At 43.9% G+C, this 24,775-nt stretch overlaps 1 protein-coding gene across 5 annotated transcripts; it reads left to right on the top strand.

The window, feature by feature from the left end:
* LOC114784414 (urea transporter 2) lies at nucleotides 1–24,470 on the top strand. Of its 5 annotated transcripts, none has more exons than XM_028969791.1 (8): nucleotides 1–210; nucleotides 4,508–4,697; nucleotides 5,347–5,475; nucleotides 5,741–5,933; nucleotides 6,554–6,701; nucleotides 22,763–22,897; nucleotides 23,840–23,889; nucleotides 24,011–24,470. In XM_028969791.1, exons 1-8 carry the CDS (start codon nucleotides 102–104, stop codon nucleotides 24,185–24,187), a joined length of 1,131 nt encoding a protein of 376 aa, XP_028825624.1. In that variant the 5' UTR covers nucleotides 1–101; the 3' UTR covers nucleotides 24,188–24,470. The 5 variants fall into 5 exon arrangements, with proteins under 5 accessions (XP_028825624.1, XP_028825637.1, XP_028825632.1 ...); XM_028969804.1 differs by having other exon boundaries at nucleotides 24,113–24,470; XM_028969799.1 differs by having other exon boundaries at nucleotides 23,995–24,195.
* Nucleotides 24,471–24,775: the final 305 nt, after the last annotated feature.

The following is a 24,775-nucleotide window of genomic DNA, read 5'->3' on the forward strand; positions in this document are numbered from 1 at the left end:
GTGTCGTGCTGAGACAGAGCCACACAACTGAGACTGAAAGTGCGAAGAGGGTGACGGAGAAAGGAGAAGACTCATCTCTGTATAATAAAGCATTGCTGACAATGGCAAATCAGCACAAATCCAAGCCTTCCTGTGTCTTCTGGAGGTGGTCTCTATTCTGCTTACTCTACTGTACTGGGGACATGAGCCACTTCCACAAATTCATGCAGGGTAAGAGACCTTCAAGTAGCTCATTGTTTTTTTTTTTTTTTAATCTATATATATTAAATGATGTGCTGTCAACTTTTGCAGAGACAAGAAAAAAAAAAGACATCACTGCAGGCATAATTATTGTATTGGGTGTCTAAGCAATTCAAATAGTGAACAATTCTGAAATGAGATAAAAGTAAAAAGAAAAGAAATTTCTCAGCTTCTCTGCTTTGAGCTCTAATATCAGGCCACATGCTTTCATAGACATCACAAACAATATTTTCCCTGGCAATCCCTGGAAGGAATACCATTGCCATATGTGGATGAGCCACAAACCAATCCCTCACTGCGGCTGTGTGGTGAAAAGGAACATTGTCCCATACAACAGCATAATACAGAGCTGTGACTGTGGCATCGTCTCTCTCTTCAGATGCCACAATTGTGCCGGGTTGGCCTCATAGGAAATCATCATCATTATTATTAATACTACTACTTAATAGGCTTTGCTATGCAGGTGATCAATTCATGTGATCTTGTTGTTGTCATATTAAGATATATTACATGATTTTTTAGTTTCTAACAAGCGCTAACCCATACTTCAGATATTTTTCCCAAACACTCAAAACAGACACACACCTACAAAACACAATTGGCCAACTGGTTAATTTTTTTCGCAAAAAACTTTTTTTTTATATATATATACGAGTACTTCATTTCAAAATACAATACACATTTCTCTGTACACACTAAAAGAATGCCTGTATAATGTTCAAATTCTAAATTATTTCAGAAAAAGCTAATAATTTTTCCTTTACTGTATACAAGTTTTACTGTATTGCTTACAGTGAACAACTTATTCATGAAACATACAAGAGCAAACACACAAAACACACTGAGCAGACATGGCGTTCTTCGGGTTTAGACAACATGTCTTTGTCAACATCTCATCTGATGTCATCCAAGACGATACACCTGTAATAAAAGTGCTCAGTAAGACTGTGGCCCATTTTTCTATAATATTCCATTCTTGCCAACATCTTTTGGCCAAATTAAATCCTGTCTCATCTATATAGATGGATTTGTGAGGAACCTGATTTGCCTCCAACTCCATAACTCTCTGAAACAAAGTTTATGCAAATTGTCACAATATACTGTGCTGTATACTTATTGCTTACAGTGAACCTACTGTAGAAATAGACACAATTTTGCCTGGACATATTGTCACTAGAGCTCCTTGACTATGTCATTGTTCCTTTTAAAGGGAACGGTGTGGAGCTGCTTCATCTGTACTCTTGGACCATGTCTGTGAGGCTGATGCTATTGATATAGTGAAATGCAATTTTATTTCATTACAGTTTTTCTTGATTGCCCTGCTTAAAGAAACTGGGATCCACTCGTTTATCATCATGACCCTCTCAGCAGAGCAGAGCACAAATCTTGCAAACATGTTAACCCTTTCTCACAGTTAACACGGATATCTTTCAAAAAGTCCAAACTCCATTGCTGTAGCTGTAGTAACCAAACAGAAAACATATATTCCTACCAATTAGAATCTATCTAGATCGGTATGCAATTACTTGTTTGACGCTCCTTTACACAAATCTACAATTAGCAATCAGTCTGCAAGCCTTAAAAGAGGTAAAGGGGCCCGAGGAAGAGGAATCCATGTGCAAGTTGAAGGGGTATTTATAAGGGCTCAAGTGTCAGATGAAATTCAGGCCACTGTCATTGAACACATTATCAATTATGGCCTTAGAGACGAAAGAGTCCAACTTGTTTTAAACAGAAACACTGTTGCATCCATTGTCAGAACTTTTCAGCAGGAGAACAGGTAATGTTGCTGTGCAGTAAATTCAGAAATATCTATGTAAATGTTTCCTCATTCTCATTACATGTATTCTTTATAGAATCCAAAGTTTACCAAAACAACACTACTCATATGTTGCGCGGTCCATAAAAATGTTTCAGCCCATTATAACCAGCCTGCTGTCATGCAGATTGGTGCCAGGTGAGTCTCAAGCTGCACTTAATCGTGACAGAGCCCCCCTCCATGGGCTACATCCTCGGAGCCCAAGCAGCACCATCAGTGGAGGAGGTGGTGTGGACGGCGGCAACCACAGGGTTCCTGCCCTGATGTGTCCTCCGACCGGAGGACCCGGACCCTCTGGCTGGCTCCCAGACGTTGTCCTGCATGGTGGCCTCGGTCCATCCAACCTGCACATAAAAGTCAGGGCCGAACCTTCCGGTTACGAGCAGGCCCTGTCTCCACACGTCCCCTGTGACACTTCTTGGGTCGCTCCCGTGCAGGGAGGTGGTCCCGGACCCTTCCGGTAACCGTTTACTGTATCCCTGGGTGGTGCCTTCTGGGCACATGCAGCCCCCCTCGCTACATGTCCCTGCTGGCAGTGTGACCAGCTTCTCTCCCTGCACCGCGCAGGGAGGTGGTCCCGAACCATCCATCGACCATTTACTGCACCCCTGGGTGGTGCCTTCTGGGCACCTGCAGCCCCTCTTGCTGCACATCCCCGGTGCCAGTGTGGGGGCTTCGCTGGACCATCAGCCTCTTCTGTGTCCATTGGGACAAGCAGGTCCTCTTCCTGCCTGTCCCAACTGGATCCTCATGCCATCCAGGGGGCTATGTGGTGCTCCGCCCCTCTGGAGGCGGACTCAGGCCCATGCCTGGCCCACCCTGCTTACCGGCTACCAGAAGACCCAGCTCCGTCGGTTACCCCCCCGCCCTACCCTCAGGAGGAGCCCAAAAACCTGTACCGCACCCACTCCAAAAAAAAGCTTTGGGGGCGCACCCCCCCTGACTGGACAAAGGGGTATTTCTGGGCTCATCCACCTCATCCTGGACTGGTGAAGTCAGGTCAGGAAGCTCCTCCATGGGGTTCAGCTCCACTGCTTGATCGCCAGCTGGTGGACACAAAGAGGGAAACTAGGGACAATAAACACATGCACACACACAGACGGACAAAAAAGATGGTCTTCTAGTTCCCTCCAGTGCTGAGTCCCATAGGGTCTTCCTGCACTGGATCCTGGCTGGTGCTGGGTGTAGTGGTGGGCCAGGGTTTGATCCATGGTTCGGGCTCTGGCTGATAGAACTCCACCCTCAGTAGCTCCAGGATGTCCCGGTATTGCCATATTGCTATGCCCCAGCCTCAAGCTGACCCAGTCAGACGTGCGAGTATAGTGTTGATCTTCTCTGCGTCTGAGAGCAAGGGAAGAGCAACAAAGTAGACACCACAGGATGTTAAAAAGGTCTGGCATGTACCTGCTGCTCCTGAGAAGGGTCCGGGCACTTCCCACAGGGTGCTGGGCACTTTGCTGGAGATGGTGGTGGGCATGTGGCATGGAGGGTGGATCATGTTCTCTGCAGCAGGCTGGGGAATGTCCGGGCAGAGGTTAGGCGTGTCCACGTCTGGAGCTGGAGAGGCGGATTCCCTGCAATGCAGCGAAGTTGCTGGCTCTTACGCCCTGCGTCACAGTCTTCCTTCTTGCTGTCCGTCTCTCTCTCGTCATCCTCACACCACCAGAAGTCTCGTGGATCCCCACAGACCTCTCGACGATCAGGGACGGGTGCAATGGGCGGAGCCATCCCACTAACTCGTCGCTCTCGTTGCAGTCTGTGTCATCCGAGTCCATGGGGAGGCTTGCCAGCAGAGCACAGAGGTCCTGGCCCGACTTGGCAATGAGCGTGGTGGTCGCATCCTCTGTGCTCGCTGCCCACGTCACTTCCTCGCTGCGGTCATGCCCTTGTTCTCAGCAAAGTCACCCACAGACTTTGCCGCTTCCGGGTTTCACGGATCACCCAGGGATCGACGGCGCTGCCCACCACGGCCCTACCATCGTCCCACCAGGAATACACCACTCAACCAGCTCTTGGGGGGCGTATCCCGGTCCTGGCGCGTCTCACTGCGGAACGCCCCACCCCACGGGCGATCCTCCAGCGATTCCCGTTGAGGGGATTCAGAACTGAAAACAACACTACTCATGTTGCAAGTTGCACGGTCCACATAAAAATGTTGCAGCCCCCATTGGCTACTCAGCCGTGCCTTATAACCGCCCTGCTGTCATGCAGATTGGTGCCAGGGGAGTCTCAGGCGGCACCTAATTGTGACAGTAATTTTCTATTTTCAGGTTTGTATTTTAATCTTTTTTTCACTGACATTTTGCAAGCTGTCTGGCTAATTATACATGAAATACCTTTTTACCGTTACAAATACTTTTGAATATTATTAAACAATATTAATCCCTATCCCTATTAATTGGGTCCTTTATTTCAGAATTTCACTTCTTTAATATATAACTTTTTTAGATAAACCCTTCATTCTGCAGTTGCTGGAGTGGAGTTTGCGTGGGGTCTCACAGGTGATCTTGGCCAACAACCCTGTTAGCGGTGCCCTGATCCTGTGTGCACTGGCCATGGATAGCCCCTGGCAGGCCCTGTTGGGGACCATGGGACTACTGTCATCCACTCTCACTGCAGTCATCATAGGACAGGACAGGTGAGGTACACAAGGGCTACGAACAGAATTGGACTCAAGACTGGGCCTTCACTTGTGGATATTCAATACATTCAGAAAAACATCCTTTTCCCAGTTGGACAGAAACTCTTTAGTGAGAATTTGAGGTTGAGGTGGAAATGACTGTTTCATATGGGCCTGAAGATGTTCCAGTACTTTCTTTTCTCCATTGTCATTGTGGTTTGGACTGGGAGAGCAGTCTGCTCAATGTTTAAGTTAGTAATGGTACATTTTACAACCCTATAACAAATCCAGAAGTTGGATTTGTTATAGGGCAGGTATAACAAGGGACACCGGATGAATTCTCAATGCCCTTTAAAATTATGCCTGAGAAAATTAGCAATGAACAAGTACAGTGAAAATAATCAATGATTTAAACCAAATGAAAAATATGAAAATTGGTCTAAAAAGGCATTTAAAGGACAACAGGAGAGCTGATCAAGTCTAAATAACAATATAATGGTTGGAACCAAATGTAGGTAGAATTTAAATACTGTAAATCAAGATGATGTTTTATATTATTTCATGTAGGCTATTTCACATAGACCAGGTTGTGAAAGTTACAGATCAATAGTTCAATTCAACCAAAATCCAGATTTATGAGTACAGAAAAGCCTCTGTGTTTCCCAAGTGCAGAGATCACTAGTGGAGACCATGGATTCAATGGGATGCTTGTGGCCTTACTAATGGGTATCTTCAGCTCTGCAGGCGACTGGTACGGATGGCTGCTCCTGCCGGCATGTCTAGGGGGAGCTACATGGTGAATTTTCTTTTCTTTATTTATTTTCCCTTTAACTCCAGCATCTGCACCACAGAAAATGTCTCTTTTTTCATTTACTTTCAGCATTATCTTAATACAGTAGATAATTATATTAAATAAAGAGATATCTGCTAGTTTAACATGTTAAATTATTTTCATGTGTATAGTATAAACTGTGTTTACATGATTGAAAAAAAAATATATAAAGAGTTTTTAACAATTCAGTAATTTTTTTAACAATTGCACTCATATCTTTCTATTGTAGTACCTTTTTTCACAGCGGTTTAGCTCGGGTGTTTAAACCATGGGACCTTCCTGTCAGTGTCTTTCCTTTCAATACAATCATCCTGCTCTACCTGGCCTGCACTGGACCTACTAACCCGTACTTCCCTCATTACGACTTCACACAACCAGTGGCAAAGGAGAGCCTTAACTTCACTCATCTGGACACCACTCAGGTGAGAGGCGTGCAAATAGATCTTTTGCAGACTCCTGGGTTTAACATAATGGACATTTTTATTGTATGGGGAATGTCTGCCACTATTTCAGTAACAGACTGAGATTGGAAGTTCAGTGGGCTTCAAATCATTACAGGAATGGCACAGCAGTTGCCTCCCTTCAAATTACATAGAAGCCTAAGTGTCATTTTTAAACCATAACATATTGGGTGAGCTCTCTTACACTTATCCCATGAATATGCCTTGTACTTTATGAGCCCTGAACCCATACGCATGGAAGGGATAAATAATTCTCTTTAGCTTTTCTTATCTGAGAAATCAATGGTCCTGTGATCAGACACTAACCAATAAAGTGCATCTATATAGCCAACATTTAATTGTGTAGGTGCAAGGTGAATGTTTCTAATAAAGATTCAGATGATTGCTCAAAATAAATAAGAATATGTTGATTTCAGTAGAAAAGAATAAACATGTTCCATCAGCTGTGTTCTTTTTTTGTACCCACACAGTGGGTACACAGTGACAGTGACAGCTGTATTAATTTTCAAAAGAAAGGCTGTTTAACAAAGGAATGACAACCTGCTGCCCCCTCTAACTATCCTACCTGTCATTCCTGTCAGCTCCTGTGTGCTGTGCCACTGGGTGTGGGGCAGATCTATGCAACCAAGCTCCTCAGCTCCTCTCTGCTCATCCTGGTGGCTGTTTTTCTCTTCTCCCCCATTTTATGTATCCATGCACTAGTGGGCTCAGCTGTTGGAACCCTGGCTGGTGAGTACCATAATTAGCAGAAGCTAATTAAACTGTAGGGTAGTGGTTCTCAATACAGTTTCTGGAGCACCCCCATACCTTACCTTAATTGTGTTCAGACAATCATTTATTTAGAACCCGTTGTCTTGGGTTATTGTACCACGCACAAATTCAAATTACTGGCACAAATAACGCCATCTGAAAAGGTGATGTTGTCTTACATTCACATCTAGAGAATACCAGTAGATGGTGGAAAATACTATAATTTCTATGAAACGGTTTAATGAGGCTTGAAAACTGCCCCAAATGGTATTTGGCATTTGAGTTTGTGTTAGGTTTAGGGTTAATTCTCTCATGCTCTGTGTATGGTGTCTGGGATTCAGTACAGTGTGCTTTCAATGAGCTCTAATCATCACAAACACAGAGTGTTACTTCACTCATTCATAAGTACTGTTCATTTGTACTGAAGCCAAACAAGTCCTACCTGGAACTACAAGCTGAATATTTATTGAAATATTTACTCCTCTCTGAACATCGATGGATCTTGTGTGGAGATTGTCAAGAAAACAAAATTCCTTGGTGTTCAGACTAGAGGAGAACCCCTCCTGGGCTCCCAACACCAGATCATTAGTCAAGAAAGACTAGCAGCATCTTTACTTACTCCAGAGGCCGACGAAAGCCCGTCTCCCATCACCGATCATCACCACCTTTTATAGAGGGACTATTGAGAACATTCTGACCAGTTGCATCAGTGTCTGGTTTGGGAACCGCATCGCATTGGACCACGCATCGCATTGGACCACAAGACTACAGTGTATAGTGAGGACCGCAGACAAGGTCATCGGAGACTCTCTTCCCTCAGTAATGTACATTTACAACACACGCTGCATCCAGGAAAGCAACCAGCATTGTGAAGGACTCTACACACTCCTCACATGCACTCTTTACCCTCCTGACATCTAAAAAGGTACCAAAGCATTCGGGCCCTCACCACAAGACTATGCAATAGCAATTTTCTATAGGCCATTAGACACCTAAACAATCATGTCTTTTTGTTTATTTGTTTAATATACCCTTGTTCAGCCCATGTGCACTTTATTTTGCCTGGTTTGTCTGTGTTGCATATGTGCACTTTATCAGTATGTGGTTTAAATGTTACACCAATGTTACGTTGTTTCATTTCACTAGGTACTGTCTTAACATTTATGTAGCTGAAATGACAATAAAGCTCACTTGAACTATTTAAGAAATGTTGTCTTGATTAATTAATGTTGTTTGATGTTGTTTCAACTGATGACTAGATGCTATTCAGCCTACTATTAAGATGGTATACACTCAGGTTTCAAGACTTGGTCATAATACCAGTGGTACCACCACTTACCTGGGGCACCAACAGCAGACAATGTGCTTTAAGGCCCCTCTTCAAACAAAGAGAACAGGCTGGTGACTCCTTTGAAAAATAGAAAAATTGGGATGAAATATTTCAGAAATACCAGATTCACTTACCAAGTCTTGAATTGTCATTGTTAAAAATAATGAAAAACAGCAGAGCCAGCTGATACGTAGAATCATTTTACTTACTATATACTACAGAATGTTTTGTTGTAGCTGGTTTAGTGTGATTGTATATTTTTACATTTACAGCATTTATCAGACTCTGTCATGATCCGGACCAGCAGGGGTTACTCCGCATCCGGACTCCGGACCGGAGTTTCATGTTGGTCCTGTGTAATGTTCCCTGATCGTGTTCACCTGTTGTCTATTTATATAATTGTATAAAACTATCCTGTTTGTGTCTGTTCGCCATCGGGTCATTGTGCATGTTAATGTTCCCTTGTCTCGTGTAGTTCGTATTAAACCCCTGTCCTGTGATCGTGCGAATGCGTCCTCCTTCATGCCATGTCCAGCCCACCCGTGACAGAATGACCCGACCGCGTGGACGCGGCCGATCTACGCCCCGCTGAGATCCAGGGAACCGTGGATGGTCGGGAGGACGTCTGCTCCACAGATTCATGTCCAAGGTTCCATGTATGGACATCCCCTGACGCCGCCGTCTCGTCCGGATTCCAGCGACGCACCTCCGGTAATCGCCAGTTCCCCGCCATGATCCATGTCATGTTTTTAATCAGTTCCCCAAGCGTGACAGACTCTCGGCGGCCTACGAAAGCTACCGTGGGGTCGAGAGGATCTGTCACGCGGTCCATGTTCCCCCTGGTGATTCCGGAGGCGGGGAGTACCGACGAATCAGTGCGACCGGACCTCGATGGCCTACGAAAGCTACCGTGGGGTCGAGGAGACCGGTCGCGCAGTTCAGGTGCTCCTGGCGTTAACCGAGACGAGGGAGGCGGCGAACTTTCCAGCGGGGCGTACCGGAGACTGACCGGAGTGACGGTGCCTGCGGACGGCGGACAGGACGCCGGTCCCCCACGGACGAGCCGTGCTTTGGCCCGGGCCTGACGCCGCCGGTGCAGGACTGACGCCACTCGTCCTTATGGACTTCTCCCCCCTTTCATGGACCGTTTTGTGGGCGTAGTGCTTTTAAGGGGGGAGTACTGTCATGATCCGGACTGGCAGGGGTTACTCCGGATCCGGACCGGAGTTTCATGTTGGTCTTGTGTAATGTTCCCTGATCGTGTTCACCTGGTGTATATTTATATAATTGTATAAAACTATCCTGTTTTTGTCTGTTCGCCGTCGGGTCATTGTGCGTGTAGATGTTCCCTTGTCTCGTGTAGTTCGTGTAGCGCCCCTAGCCCAGCCAGGGATACGCTCCCTGGGTTCCCTCTGAACCTCAGTATTTAACTAGTTAAACTATTGTTAAATTTTGGATATGCTAAATTTCTCCCACCACTTACCAATAAGGAAAATCGCTAAATACACAAATTAACACACCACAAGTATTCTAACACACACAAATAATTTACTAAATATATTTACATATTACATTAATGATTAGAACATGAACAATTAGATAAAATAATATTTCACTCAACACATATATAACAACTCAAAAGTAAAAGTCCTCGAACACTCAATAACTCAAAAAGTCAATAGTTGAAACTAACCCGGGTACCCCACACTACTCGTTGCAGGCCTGAGTCGCTGCTCGGGTGCGTGGTAGCCGAAACAGAAAATGGTTGCTTCACTCGCGTAGAGCAATAAACCAAAAAAATACCAGGTACCTCCTTACTCCGTCATCCGCTGAACGGCATGAAGGAGCCTTCTCAGGATCGGTCCTGGTGTCCAGCAGAGCTCGCTCGGTCCTGGCCTCCGCGTTGGCGACCTGACGTCCGCGTCTTCCCTTCTGTGACCCGCGTACCGCGTCGGATTCACCGCTCGGTTTTCGCGATCGTAATCTGTCTATAATATCCGCTATCGTAATGGGTCACTATCCGTTTCCCACTAGCGCAATATGTTCCGGAGGGTATAAATACATGTGCTATGTATCTATTTCCACCGGACTCGCAGGTAACTTTACTGCACCTCGCGTCCGTCCTCCATCCTTCTCCTGTCCCCTTCTCTTCCGGTCTCTCCTACCAAATCACCCCCCGCTCACACACAGTAGGCAGGTAGTACACACATTACCAAAAGGAAATACTTTACATATACAAAAAGTTAATCAAATGCAAATACAACAATTGTTCCTCCATACAATAAATAAACAATAAATAAATACCTTATCCAGGCATTTATCAGTTCTATAAAATAAATAAAATAAACAGAATAAAATATCAGCAGGGCTACACTCTCCCCCCTCAAAATGTCAAGATGTCCTCATCAGACATACCATAACCTTACTAGCGTGGCATGAGGTGTGTATAACCTGAGCTGTATCTTACTGACCTGATCCTATATGAATCACTACACCCCGTTGTACTATTGTCAGCGGCTGATCAATACTTTGTCCGGGTTTGTCATAGGTCAATCTAACAACTGGTTTAGTTTTTCGCCTTTCTCTGATTAATGGAGGTATATTCTGAGCTTCGTCCTCAGATTCTCCTGATTTTTCAGATTCCTCTTCTATTGGAATGTCCAGTATTTCAGACACTTCGTCTTCCAGACCAGATGAATCCATTTCAGGTCCATTTTGCATTTCTTGATCCAGAACTTCATGTGATTCTTCACCACCCTGAATCTGTTCTGTTTCTGTTGTTCCTTGAGGCAAAGAATGCAACTCAAATGGTATTGATCTAAGTTCAATGTAAGACTGTCCACCCTCAGATTCTTCGGACGATTCTTCTCCACTTTCCTGATTCTGGATTTCAGTATCTGGACATTGTTTTTTTCTGTCGACGTTGTCGATGGGCGGAGTTCTGAGATGCTTCAGTCAACTCTACTGTGGATGGAAGTCTCACTGCCTCTCCAATAGGTAGTAGATGATCACGGTGTAGAACTTTCATCTTACCAGTTCCTGTTTCCGGTTGAACCTGATACACAGGTAAGTTCGGCAATTTCCTCTTCACACGGTATGGCACAGAACCCCAATGGGATTGAAGTTTGTGTTTCCCATGCAATCCAAGATTTTTCACTAGCACTCGGTCTCCAGGATCTAAAGACTGAGCGACCACTCTTTTGTCATATGACCTCTTGTTACGTTGGTGAGTTTTATTCGCCACAGCTGTAGCAAGCTGGAATGCTTCTTGCAAACTCATCCTTTTGCTTCTTGTCAGCACTCAAGGTCCCTAACATGGACAGCAGTGTCCGGTTGAACCTCTCAGGCTGTGGATCACCTTGAGGATGATATGGTGTAGTTCTTGATTTCTTTATACCCATCATGCTTGTCAACTCTCGGATCAGGTGACTCTCAAAGTCTCGTCCTTGATCGGAGTGAATACGAGCAGGAAGCCCGTAATGTACAAAGTACTTGTCCACTAGCACTCTGGCCACCGTGCCCGCTTTCTGATTACGGGTGGCAAAAGCCTGTGCGTAGCGAGTAAAATGATCTGTGATCACTAAAATATTACCCAGACCCTTAGAGTCAGGTTCCAAGGTCAAAAAATCAATACATACTAAATCCATGGGTCCACTGCTCACAATTAGATTCAGGGGAGCAGCCCTTTCACATGGACTTTTCCGTGTCACACAGTATCCACACGACTTAATGTACTGTTCAACATCCTTGGACATTTTCGGCCAGTAAAACCGGTCTCTCAGCTGATCAACCACTCTGTCAGTTCCAAGATGTCCAGCCTCATCGTGTAATGCTTTCAACACTGTGCCTCTAAACCAACGTGGTACTACCAATTGTACTTTTTCCACTCCTCCTCGATTCACTTTACGAAAGAGCAGTTCATCTTTCAGAATCAACTTGTCAGCTTCTTGCTTGAATAATGCAATCTCTGGGTCAATTCCAGTACAACCGGCCATGTCCCTTATAGTTTAGCCTTCAAGACTAACCCCACTACAGGATCTTGTTTCTGTTCTTTGATCAACTCGGCTTGAGTCATCAACTCCAATGAATTCAGGTCCAGTCGGGTAGGAAAAGCATACAGTTCCGGAACGCATTCTGGAGTTGCTCCTAGTTGCTGTACCAGTGGAACCTCGCATCCATGTTCATGACGTACAAGAGACTTATTGCAAATGACTTTGACACCAGTCCTTGATATGTCTTGCCACTCTTGCATCTCTTCTCTCCCTTCATGTTTCCTCGAGAGGAGATCAGCGTCGATGTTCTCTCTTCCAGGTCTGTAACGCACGTCAAAATCGTACGTAGCCAATGCCGCTAGCCATCTATGCCCAGTAGCGTTAAGCTTTGCAGACTTCAGAACATACGTGAGTGGGTTATTGTCTGTTTCCACAGTAAATCGAGCCCCATAAAGGTAATCGTGGAACTTATCCACCACGCTCCACTTTAGTGCCAGAAATTCCAACTGATGAATGTGATATCTCTGTTCAGCACTATTCAATCTTCGACTGGCGAATGCAACAGGTCTCAAACCTTCTGGGTGGTCTTGATTTAAGACTGCGCCCAACCCCTGCAGGCTGGCATCCACATGTAGTACATATGGTTTGCTTGGGTCAGCAAAGGCCAGTACTGGTGCATGGGTAAGTGCATACTTGATCTGATTGAACGAATGAGTACATTCCACAGTCCATCGGTCCCCAAACGGTTCAGACTGCTTGAAGTACTCCCCAGCGGTTTCTTTGCGAGATGTCTTTCCTTTTTGCATTGGAGGGTATCCTTTTGTGAGTTCTGTAAGTGGCTTGGTGATCGCGGAGTAGTTTTGGATAAATCTGCGGTAATAACCACAGAAACCTAAGAAAGATCGGAGTGTCTTCAAATCAATGGGTTGCGGCCAATTAGCAACTGCTGCTACCTTGTCTGGGTCTGTAGCAATGCCATCCTTCGAGACAATGTGTCCCACATATTTGACTTCCGTCTGACAGAACACACACTTGTCTAAGGACACTTTTAACCCAGCACTCTCCAATCGGTCTAGTACCTTGAGTAGGCGTTCTTCATGTTGTTCCAAAGAATCTCCAAAGACAATTAAGTCATCGAGGTAAACTAAAACCTGTAGAAGATTCATATCTCCTACTGTTTTTTCCATAAGTCGTTGGAATGTCGCCGGTGCTCCTGAGATACCTTGCGGCATTCTTTCAAACTGGTAGAATCCCAATGGACAGATGAAAGCAGTTTTTTCTTTGTCCTCCTCAGCCATCGCAATTTGATAGTAGCCACTTCTCAAGTCAAGAACAGTGAACCATTTGCTCCCTGCCAGACAGTCGAGGGCATCATCAATGCGTGGTGTGGTGTATTGGTCTGGTGTGGTGCGTGTATTTAACGTACGATAATCTACACACATCCTTACACTTCCATTTTTCTTCCTTGCTATCACTATGGGTGACGCATATGGACTATGCGACTCCTTGATAACTCCTGCAGCAAGCAGTTGTCTGAGGTGTTCCCTCACATCCTCTATATCAGCAGGCGCGATACGACGTGAACGTTCCCTGAATGGTTTTGGGTCAGACAATCGGATGGTATGTTCTACCCCTTTAGCTAGACCCACGTCCCACTCCAGGACAGAAAAGACGTTCGATCTCTTTGCGAGTTGTTGACTTAATCTTTGCTTCCATTCAGATGGTATGGGTGAATCTCCAAATTTGAATAAAGCGGGATCCAGTTTGTCTTCTGTCTCCGAAGAGACTAACCCAGGCAAGACAGAATCCACTGGATATTACTGCGCCAGCACCGTTCCTTCTTGAATCACAGTCTCTTTCAAAGACTCATTGTGAACCACTACTGAGAAGCTATCCACGTCAATTTCACTCCTCCTGGTGACCGATGACTGAACTAGTACACCAGCAGGAATGTTAAACTCTGTGGACACATCCAGTAGTAAATCCCCTTCGGGCACACTTGTCAGGAAGTCGACTTTACAGTGGGCATGACTGCTGCCTCCCGGTGGTAAAACCAGTGTTCCAGGACCTGACCAGCTCACACTACCGATGGCCTCAGCCTCGTCGTCCTTCCATTGTCTTTTTAAGTGGTTTTGTCTACTATGGCCTTCCATAGTTATTGGAGCATTAATTCCAAGGCTCCGTATCACTTCAACACCTGCTGTGCCTTCGCACAACTTAGCAAGTCGTTGGAACAGGCTAGCATTTGTCCCAATGATCACTGGAGTTTGATCAGGTCCCCTGGGACCAGGACATACTAATGCTAAAACAGCTAGAGTCTCTGGTTCTCCCAGTAGCGCTTGGGGGAATTCCATGGTAACCACTATATAACCCTTGTAGGGGTAGCTCGACTCACTTAAGCCCCAAACAGCAAGTCCAATCACTGGGAGAATAGGAACATCTGAGAGATGTTCCCGATGCCAGGACTCAAAGATTATAGTGACCTGTGACCCGCTGTCAAGCAAGGCGTCACAAGCATGACCATTGACCTTCAGTGGTACAATGGTAGAAGGTCCTACAAGTCCATCAGGAATACAAAGGCCATTATTCTGATGAACGGCACTTCGCTTCACTGAACAGTTAAGGTTACCGTTATCACCGTGGACAGTAGATTTTAGCTTGTTCTTTGTGCCTTTTATGGATCTAATCAACTTCTGAATGACCAAACGCTGGTTTTCCTCATTGTGACATTTGTTAGCAATGTGTCCTGCACCCCCACATCTGTAACAAAAATATCCATCACTTTGCTGATGGTCCTTTGGCACAAATCTTGTGGACTGGGGTGACTTTATGCCTGTAGCAAAAGTTGTGACCTCAGTGATCTCTCTACCACTATGGTGTACTTTGTTTTGTAGTCGCTTCACCTGCTTCTTCAGAGCAGTGATTTCCTCATTCGGACAACTATCAACAACTGTGTCCAGTGGAGAATGAGCCTTTAAGTCAGTGACCCCAACAGTACTGTCGTTCTTCACTATGGAGCTTAATTGTGTCTTAAGATCCTGAAGCTGCAGTTTTAGTTCTTGAATGTCTGTCTGTATAGCTGGCTGTACATTAACACGCTTGTTATGCACCGATGTGCTCAGCTTTGCCCGAGAATCTTCATATTCTTCCTCCGCGCGTATTTCACTAAGCAATTGTAGAAAATTTGGCGGATTGCTTAAACACTCTCTTAGTCTTAGTTGCAGAAGCTTCAAATCAGCGCGTGCATCAGCACCTCGTAGCAGTTGTTCCACTCTGACTCTGTCCTTATCTGCGAGTGAAATTCCTCCTTTCTGTAGTACTTTGCTTAAAGGTTTTTCAAGCCTCCTTACAAAATCGGAGAGTTTCTCACAGGGCAACTGTTGCATGAGTCTAAAAGTGAAATATAGATCTTCACCAGATTCAGCACTTCCAAATGCACGTTCCAGAGCCTTCACATAGTCTCTAGAACTGAGGTCGGGTGTATCATCCCGAGCCGCTTTAATTACTTCCAAAGCAGGTCCTCGAATGCTTTCCATTATGCGACGTTTCTTTTCCTTGTCTGAACAGTCACACTCAGATATCATCAGATAGGCCTGTTCATTCCAAAGATCAAAAGATTCCTCACCCACAGGTGTAGGAAAAGTCCCAGAAAAAATTCGCAAACGTCGAAAACTTCCACCATCTGAAGATGTCTTCCCTATTCTATCCAGCAGATCTCCCACAGCACGGAGAAGCGAAATAGGAGCAGGACTCTCAGAGTCAGTGGAGAACATAGCTTGGACATCAGACATAGTCTTACCTTCAGACTGGAGTAATAGTTTCAGTTTGGTAGAGAACTCATCTGCGTCTGGAGCATCATCACATGCTGTAACTACCAGCCAAGGGACAGCATCTGGATGTGGCCAGATCTGAGGTGGCACGAGCTTAGCATCAATAGATTCTTTGCATTCACATAGTACAAAAAAACGCTGGAGGTTACTTTTAAAAGTCTTACCTCGTACTCTTACTCTTCCGAGACATTCAATGGTGTGCAAAGTCTCCTCTATTTCAATTACTTTTACATCATCAGAGAGTACTAACATCAAGGCATGTGTTTCCGGGAGTTCTTCACCTATGCACCAGTCACTAAATTCCTCTCTGAACTGACTTGTGTGTGCCATCTTAAATGTTCTCTGTGTAAATGTGTTCTAAGAATGTGTGACAGTGTGTATCAAAAAAAAAACTGTAAAAGAAAGTAAATTAGTAATAATCCTCAAATAAAATATATATTACAACAATTAGCAATCCAATCCCAGCGGTGCCTCCATTTTTATGTAGCGCCCCTAGCCCAGCCAGGGATACGCTCCCTGGGTTCCCTCTGAACCTCAGTATTTAACTAGTTAAACTATTGTTAAATTTTGGATATGCTAAATTTCTCCCACCACTTACCAATAAGGAAAATCGCTAAATACACAAATTAACACACCACAAGTATTCTAACACACACAAATAATTTACTAAATATATTTACATATTACATTAATGATTAGAACATGAACAATTAGATAAAATAATATTTCACTCAACACATATATAACAACTCAAAAGTAAAAGTCCTCGAACACTCAATAACTCAAAAAGTCAATAGTTAAACTAACCCGGGTACCCCACACTACTCGTTGCAGGCCTGAGTCGCTGCTCGGGTGCGTGGTAGCCGAAACAGAAAATGGCTGCTTCACTCGCGTAGAGCAATAAACCAAAAAAATACCAGGTACCTCCTTACTCCGTCATCCGCTGAACGGCATGAAGGAGCCTTCTCAGGATCGGTCCTGGTGTCCAGCAGAGCTCGCTCGGTCCTGGCCTCCGCGTTGGCGACCTGACGTCCGCGTCTTCCCTTCTGTGACCCGCGTACCGCGTCGGATTCACCGCTCGGTTTTCGCGATCGTAATCTGTCTATAATATCCGCTATCGTAATGGGTCACTATCCGTTTCCCACTAGCGCAATATGTTCCGGAGGGTATAAATACATGTGCTATGTATATATTTCCACCGGACTCGCAGGTAACTTTACTGCACCTCGCGTCCGTCCTCCATCCTTCTCCTCTCCCTTCTCTTCCGGTCTCTCCAACCAATCACCCCCCGCTCACACACAGTAGGCAGGTAGTACACACATTACCGAAAGGAAATACTTTACATATACAAAAAGTTAATTAAATGCAAATACAACAATTATTCCTCCATACAATAAATAAACAATAAATAAACACCTTATCCAGGCATTTATCAGTTCTATAAAATAAATAAAATAAACAGAATAAAATATCAGCAGGGCTACATTCGTATTAAACCCCTGTCCTGTGATCGTGCGAATGCGTCCTCCTTCATGCCATGTCCAGCCCACCCGTGACAGACTCTCTTATCAAAAGCGACTTACAATCAGTAGTTACAGGGACAGTCCCCCCCCCTGGAGCAACTTAGGGTTCAGGGTCTTGCTCATGGACACAATATTAGTAAGTGGGATTTGAACCTGGGACTTCTGGTTCATAGGCGAGTGTGTTACCCACTAGGCTACTACCACACATGTGTGTGTGTGTGTGTGTGTGTGTGTGTGCTTAACTCCGGGTGTGTAACTCACAGCACCCCCTCCATTTTACTCTCACAGTTGTGTGTTGTGTATGAGTCATAGCCTTGAGAGCGCGAATGAAGGAGAAAGAGGAGCTGTGTGCAGACACTGCAGGTGAGAGATTGGCCTCCAGAATGTACGGTTAGCTGTTGCCAAACCAGTTGCAAAATAAGTAGCTTTCACCCGCAGGCTCAACCTCCTCAGAGCACTAAGCAGCGGTTTCCATGTGAAATATTAAAAACTAATTATGTGAATAACTGCAGGGAGATTGAGTACATGACTGTAAAATTGTGTCTTAAAAAGGCAATCTCCATGTGAAAATATACAGTATATCGTTAGAGCATGGTGCAGGGGAATTATTCATGTTCGTTTTTCCTTTTTATGTTAACTGGAGTTATAACAAAAGCATTTATTGTACTGTTTATCATCCAAGGTAATATTATAAAATCTGCAAAGCTTCCAGTGTTATAACTAGACCTGCATGATTTCCAAGACTCCAATTTCCCCTTTTTTGGTAATTGGCACACAATTCCATTCCACATATGTTTATATAAGCTAGTGCCTCTTTAAAATGGCAATATCATGTCTCATTCAGTAAAAATTACGTTAAATCACACAATATCAAAAGAAAATTGTCACGATCCGGTCCAAAAAGGGGTTACTCCGGTCCGGGATCCGGGAACATTTCATTGTTGTCATGTGAAATGTTCCCTAATCGTTTTCACCTGTGTTAATTGTATAAAGCTGCTCTGTTCGTTTCTGTTCGCTCTCAGGTCTTTAACGTTATGTTCCGTGTCCACCACTGTCAACGTCTCGGATGTCTCCCCTGTCCTGTGATTCACCATTAAACCCCTGTTTTGTGATGTCAGGTGATAGCGTCCTTCATTCCTTGTCACTCTTTGTCCTCCTCTCTGTGCACCTGCCTCGTCTTGCCCGCATGGACATGACAAAAATATGGCTCCCACTAGCCTTTAAATAGCTGAAAATGACAAGAAAGGGACTTCAACATCATTTAGATCCTACAAGTCTAAATGATGTTGGTGTAAGTGAGGTTTAGGTGTAAGATAAGTCTCACTCTCCCCCTGGGTCAACAGAAAACCTATATGATCGAGAGTCATCACAGAGCAAGAGAGTGAGAGACACGCCTTTGTGATTGTGGCATTAATCAACATCAATTTGCACTAAAGAGCAATCTGTAGTTTATACTTCTTTTTTTATACAAAGTGTCCATAGTAACAATGTATTTAATGTGATTACATTTGATGGTAAACACATTTGAAATACCCACAAGTGCTACGTCTCTCTTTGCATCCCTTGCTTCCATCACAAACACACATAACCATGCAACCATGGTGATAGTGAAGAAGCAAATTCATTTATTGTCCCTCAGGAGCAGGTTGTATGTAGGTTACTGAGAAGTACTGTTCATAGAAAAGCTCTGTCAAATAGATTTATTATATTGCAAAATCGGTACGGTTTCACCAAGAACATTAATAGCTGTGGAAGAACACATCCTTGAGAACATTCACATCTAGGAGACAGACAATGACAGAGCTACAGAGGATGATGCTGCACTGAAGATAAGAACATGCAGCACAGCTATTTTTAGCTTTGTAGACGGACAGTGCAGTCGGGCACCAGTGCAATATACTCTGAAGTTATTAGAGTATGTTAAATGCCCAATTGCCAAAGCTACTTATAAGAGCTTTGCCTATGCAGAGCTTTGCCTATGCAGTCAATTTTGTTCAGCGAAATAAAAACAATTAGGCTAATGAGAACCAAACTGAAGTGAAGAAAGCCTGGATGAAACTACACAGAATGTGTTTAACTATAAGATTAAAAAAAGAAGACATATTACATCATATTACAACAAATATAAGTTGCAATCAAATGATCACAGATTGGTGGTAAAGAGTAGGTTGTCAGATCGTATCTGGCAGAGGTCAGGGAAGGTTTGAAAAGAAGAGGGGGAACAGAAAATCAGAGAGGAGACCAACGAGACGCATGAGGGATGTTATGTTCTGCCATGTGTGATTTTCCTAATCACCCATGAGGCCTGATGAGGAATGCCAAGGCATACCAGGAAGCACTGAAGATTCATTAAATGCTCTGGCTTCAAACCAAAGAAGAAAATAAGACAGCCAATTTTCACCTTCTTAATAAGGGTGATGGTGCTGTGTTTCGTTGAAGGTACCTGTCATGGCCATTTGGCATGGCGAGGCAGGTGATCTGGAACGATGACAAGACATGACGAGGAAGGATGCATTCGCACAACGTCACGAAATGGGGGTTTAATACGTGATGAACAGGACAGGGGCGACATCCAGTAACAGTGAACATGTAACCTGTAACAATGACCCAACAGTGAAAAGACACGAACAGGGCAGCTTTATATGATCAGACACAGGTGAACATGATCAGGAAAAATTACACAGGACGAACATGAAACTCCAGTCCGGAATAACCCCTTCTGGACCGAATCATGACAGTCCCTCATTATCACAGGATCAAGAAAACTGAGCTTTCAGGATCAAGGAGGACTGAGCAGGCTGAATTAACCTGAATCCTTAACTGAAGTATTAACCATTCTGCCTTCTTTTGAGACCTTAAAGCATATGTCCTGCTGTTGGTGTATATGGTGGTACCACAGGCATTATGACCAAGTCCTGAAACACAGAGTGTATACTATCTTTGCAGTGGCCCGAGAAGCAACTAGGCACCAAGAGCCATCAAATTGGCTGCAGGTGTTGCTTCAAAAGGCTACCAATCAGGATAACTGTAGGGGGCATAGCACAACAATGGCTTGGTTGCCTGTGTGACGTGTCTGAGGATGTATCCAGTATAGTAAATTATATGCAGGGGGAGATGTTGCTGTAAAGGACAAGGTAATCCTTTGGGATATTCCCTCAAAAATACAGGATTTCACTGCACTCGTCATGTCTAAAAAATCTGTGAAAATATGCCATGCATCCATGCTGATGCTTCTCTAATATTGAGTGGGTCATCTACTCAACATTAGAAAAATCAGTCTTGTCATTTTGGCAAAATCCAAAAACAATCCAATCATATTGCTGAAGTGTTCTTTTGTGAAATTTTCGGTGTAAAATTTGCAATAAGTTATACATGTCAAACGTCTAAGTTATTGCTTCAGGTTATATTTATCTATCCATCAGAGTACACATTAAAGAAATAAACATCATCAATTATATGGAGACATAATTTATAATAGTATCACTCCATGCACAGCTGAAGCTGTGAAGGTTTCACTCACAGAATTTACTACGGTGCCCTGTCTTCCAGGTAAAGCAGCCTTATTGAAAATGTGGGATATGGTAAGAGATATCAAGAAGGAAAGAGATGATCTGGGGGAGTCTGGTTTCCAGCACTGAGCAGAGTGCAAATACAACATTAGCAGTAATGAGATAAGAGTGCCTCTGACTCACACCATTTGCATGGGAAGTGATGAGCTGGAGTGTGACTCACTGAAGGGCTGCCATGCTGCAGCTGAGCATGACGGAGTGGGGGATAGGAAGGAGAGTCATGCAAAGAGATAAAAGGGAGTGGAAAGATGAGAAAAAGATATGAAAAGTGAGATCAGTCAAATCTTTATACACTTTTATCTTCACCAGCATTGAAACATAAACATTACATTTCAGTTGAGCTGCTTACATTTCAGGAGCTGCTTAGTGTCTCTGTGACAACGTGTGTATGGAGGGAACAGACCAGAGCTCAGGTCCTGCCTGGTATAAATGTGCATCACAGAGAGAATGTAGTGAGCCTTGATACTTGAATGTCCAATGTTTGCTTTTATGCTGATTGTGTAATCATATTGTAACATCATCAGTAATTATCTAACCAAGCAAGAAACAACATGAGATGGTTACATTCATATCAACCAGGTGCATTAGAGAATATTTAGATTAACTTGTAAACTTCTTATTGTCTAACTTATGTGCAGAATCTACAACAAGAGTGAATCAAAAGATTGTATTCATAGTTGGGGGTCCTAATGAACTAGAACTGATCACTTCATCGATGGTAAAGGGCGTCTGCCAAATGCCTTAAATGTTAAATGTCCAGACATTTTCCATCTTAAAGATGCTAGAGAATATGAGACTGACCCTAATTCTAGCTCCTCTTTTCTGCTTCAAGCAAAATATGCTATTAAATGTGTGCTTTTTTATACATTAAATATATGTAATTTATTTGTTTTTGACAATAATGCCTCAAAAATATTCAACTGTCCTTTAAAGAAATTCTGAAATCAAACCTTGCTTGAATCACAACAAATAAATCCAGCATGTCCTTGAATTTAGATGAAGCCGTCTGACAGTGCTGGCTGACAACGTCTGGCTGGATTTTAAATATTCTGTGGGTTCACTGCCCCCACCCATTCATCTTCCTCCAAAATGAACCACAAGGGTCACCGCCTCAGACATTAATATTTTGAGCAAAACTGAAAATTCAAAGACAGAAAGGTGGAAAAGGAGAGGGAAGAGAGAGGAAAGGAGATTTTTGTTGCCTTTTGCAGAATATTGTGTGGTATATTATTGTCTGAAGGACTCTCATTTTTGGACGAGAATGTTCAGATATTGGACAGAGAAGATAGGTGGTTTGAGAGAGGAGTGAGGGAAGCTTTGCATGTGCAAATCAACAAACCCTCACTCAACAGAGGTGAAGGCCTCAGACACAACCTATCTCCAACCTATTTAGCTGCCCTTTCATCCATCCTCTGAAAAATCAGGCCCAATTCACACGTTCACCAGGTTGGCCACATTTAACGACCCGCTTAATGGGGGTAGGAGGAGCTGCCAGGGCGGGGCTGTCACATGTACCCGCCCCTCCCCCTGCCTTTGTTTCCACTTAACGAGCCTTTCAGACATCAGTTGTGCTGTTCGGTACCAGAGGATTATTAATAGGTACTAATAGCAGCCTCACATGAGGTAAAACATATATGGGTTACATCCTATTATATCCAGCCAGATTTGTGGGAGTGGAAACAGCGTGATGTTATTCTGTACAGCTCTGGCACCACCACATGAGTGTTCGCGGTATTACAATTACAAACCAGTTTTACAACACTGTCATAAACAGTTAAACTGTTCCTCCCCTACAGGACTGTCAGTGGTGGTGCATCACACCTCACTCTTCACTGGCCTTTCAGGGTTTAATGGAGCTCTGGGATGCATGGTAGTTGGTGGCTTGTGCTTCAGACTGAGCTGGACGACGCACCTCTTTTCAATTGCTGCTGGTGAGATGCACAGCTTCTTGGTATTCATTTGCTGGATCTCAAACTTCTGTTATTCCTGTATTTATGGGAGATGTTAATTCTGCCTCTAAGATTAGATGCTACAACCCTGCTGAAATTCGAACACATCCTGTAGTCCATAATAAATGGCAACAACACCAAAGGATGATCTTGGTGACCAGATGGTTGTGGGGCAACTTATTTTCTCTCAAGTCCAACTTGAAGGCATGGGCAGAAATGAAAGCGCCCAGAGGAACCATCTAACCAAACAGTGAACAACAATTATTAGCTGGCTCACAAGATATAGTGGAATGTTGTGCACCAGCAGAGGGAGGGTTAAAGCCATTCCTCTCCCACAACCCCTTTTCTGTGCAACTCTCAGCTTGATTAGTGAGACGACATTAAGATCACAAAGGACGAAAGAAAAAAAATGTACAACTAGAATGTGGAGGCACAGTGCAGGCATTACATTGGTGGGTAATAGGAGGAATTTGACCTCATCATACCTGTTAATGTAGAACAACATACGGTATTGAGTCTCTGAGGATTACAAACTCTTCAATTGCCGGGATCAGTATAGTGGTTAAGGAAGCGCCCCCCTAATCAGAAGGTTGCCGGTTCAAATCCCGATCTGCCAAGGTGCCACTGAGGTGCCACTGAGCAAAGCACCGTCCCCACACACTGCTCCCCGGGCACCTGTCATGGCTGCCCACTGCTCACTAAGGGTGATGGGTTAAATGCAGAGGACAAACCATTTCACTGTCTACACATAATAGCAGATTGAACTGCAGTGGCAGGTGGGATAACTCCATATCTGTAGTGTCACCTCAGTTAGGTTCATGGTGGAAGGTTACCTCTCTATTGCACAACACTGAACACTATGTTTTGTATCTATAGTTTTTTTTGTCAGTTGTTAATATGTTGTTCCATTGGACTGTGTTGCAGCTTTTCTATCATCATATTTAGATATTGCCTTGAGCAACACACTAGCAAAGGTAAGGACATCATAGAACATTACACTGTACACACAGATACACACACTGTGACAAAATCAGAATATTATTTTTCAGGCTGATTTTTAATTTTTTTAATATTGGCAGCCTCTCTCTTTCTCAGGTGGGCCTACCAGCCTGCAGTTGGGGTTCCACACTCACCATCACTCTGATGCTGGTGCTCTCAGCTAGTCATCTCTCTTCTTACCGAATCCCTTGTTCACAGAACGGACCCCCAGAGCACAATCTGCAACTCTTCACACATGGTGTCGTAGCAGAAGAAGACAGCACAGATGTATAATAATACCTGCTTATTAAAGTATATTTATAAATGAGTGACATTAAAATAATTATTCATGCTCAATGGGTTCTCATAAATCAGGAAATTCTCTCCAGGGAAGTAACCACGTGTTGACTGGTATTAGGAATGAATGTGTGTTTGTGTGTGAGATTTATGAATTTTAGTGCTGGGTTATGGTTGTGAGCATAGGGGGGTGGTGTTAGAGAGGTTTGGAATGTGTATAGTGATTTTGCACATTGATTTGTAAATTTCTGTGACTAATATTAAACTTGTATGTATGTTATCATAAGACTCTGACACTCTGTATTTAGTGGCAGTGGTGGCCTAGTGGTTAAGGAAGCACCCTCGTAATCAGAAGGTTGCCTGTTCGAATCCAGATTTCCTCTATCATTCCTGTTTGGTGCTGTAATTAATTATGTCAATATGGACATTATGGAACCTGGTTGGAGCATAGATTAATTCTCATCCCATACTTGTTTACCTAATGAATCAGCCAGGGAATTTGGAACTCCTTTGAGAAGGCTTGTTGCAAGGTAATGGGGAAAACTGTGCCTTTAGTATCACACGCCACTAGTAAACAGCCTTGGA

The sequence above is a fragment of the Denticeps clupeoides genome, chromosome 1 (genome assembly GCF_900700375.1).
Source record: "Denticeps clupeoides chromosome 1, fDenClu1.1, whole genome shotgun sequence".
Lineage (NCBI taxonomy): Eukaryota > Metazoa > Chordata > Actinopteri > Clupeiformes > Denticipitidae > Denticeps > Denticeps clupeoides.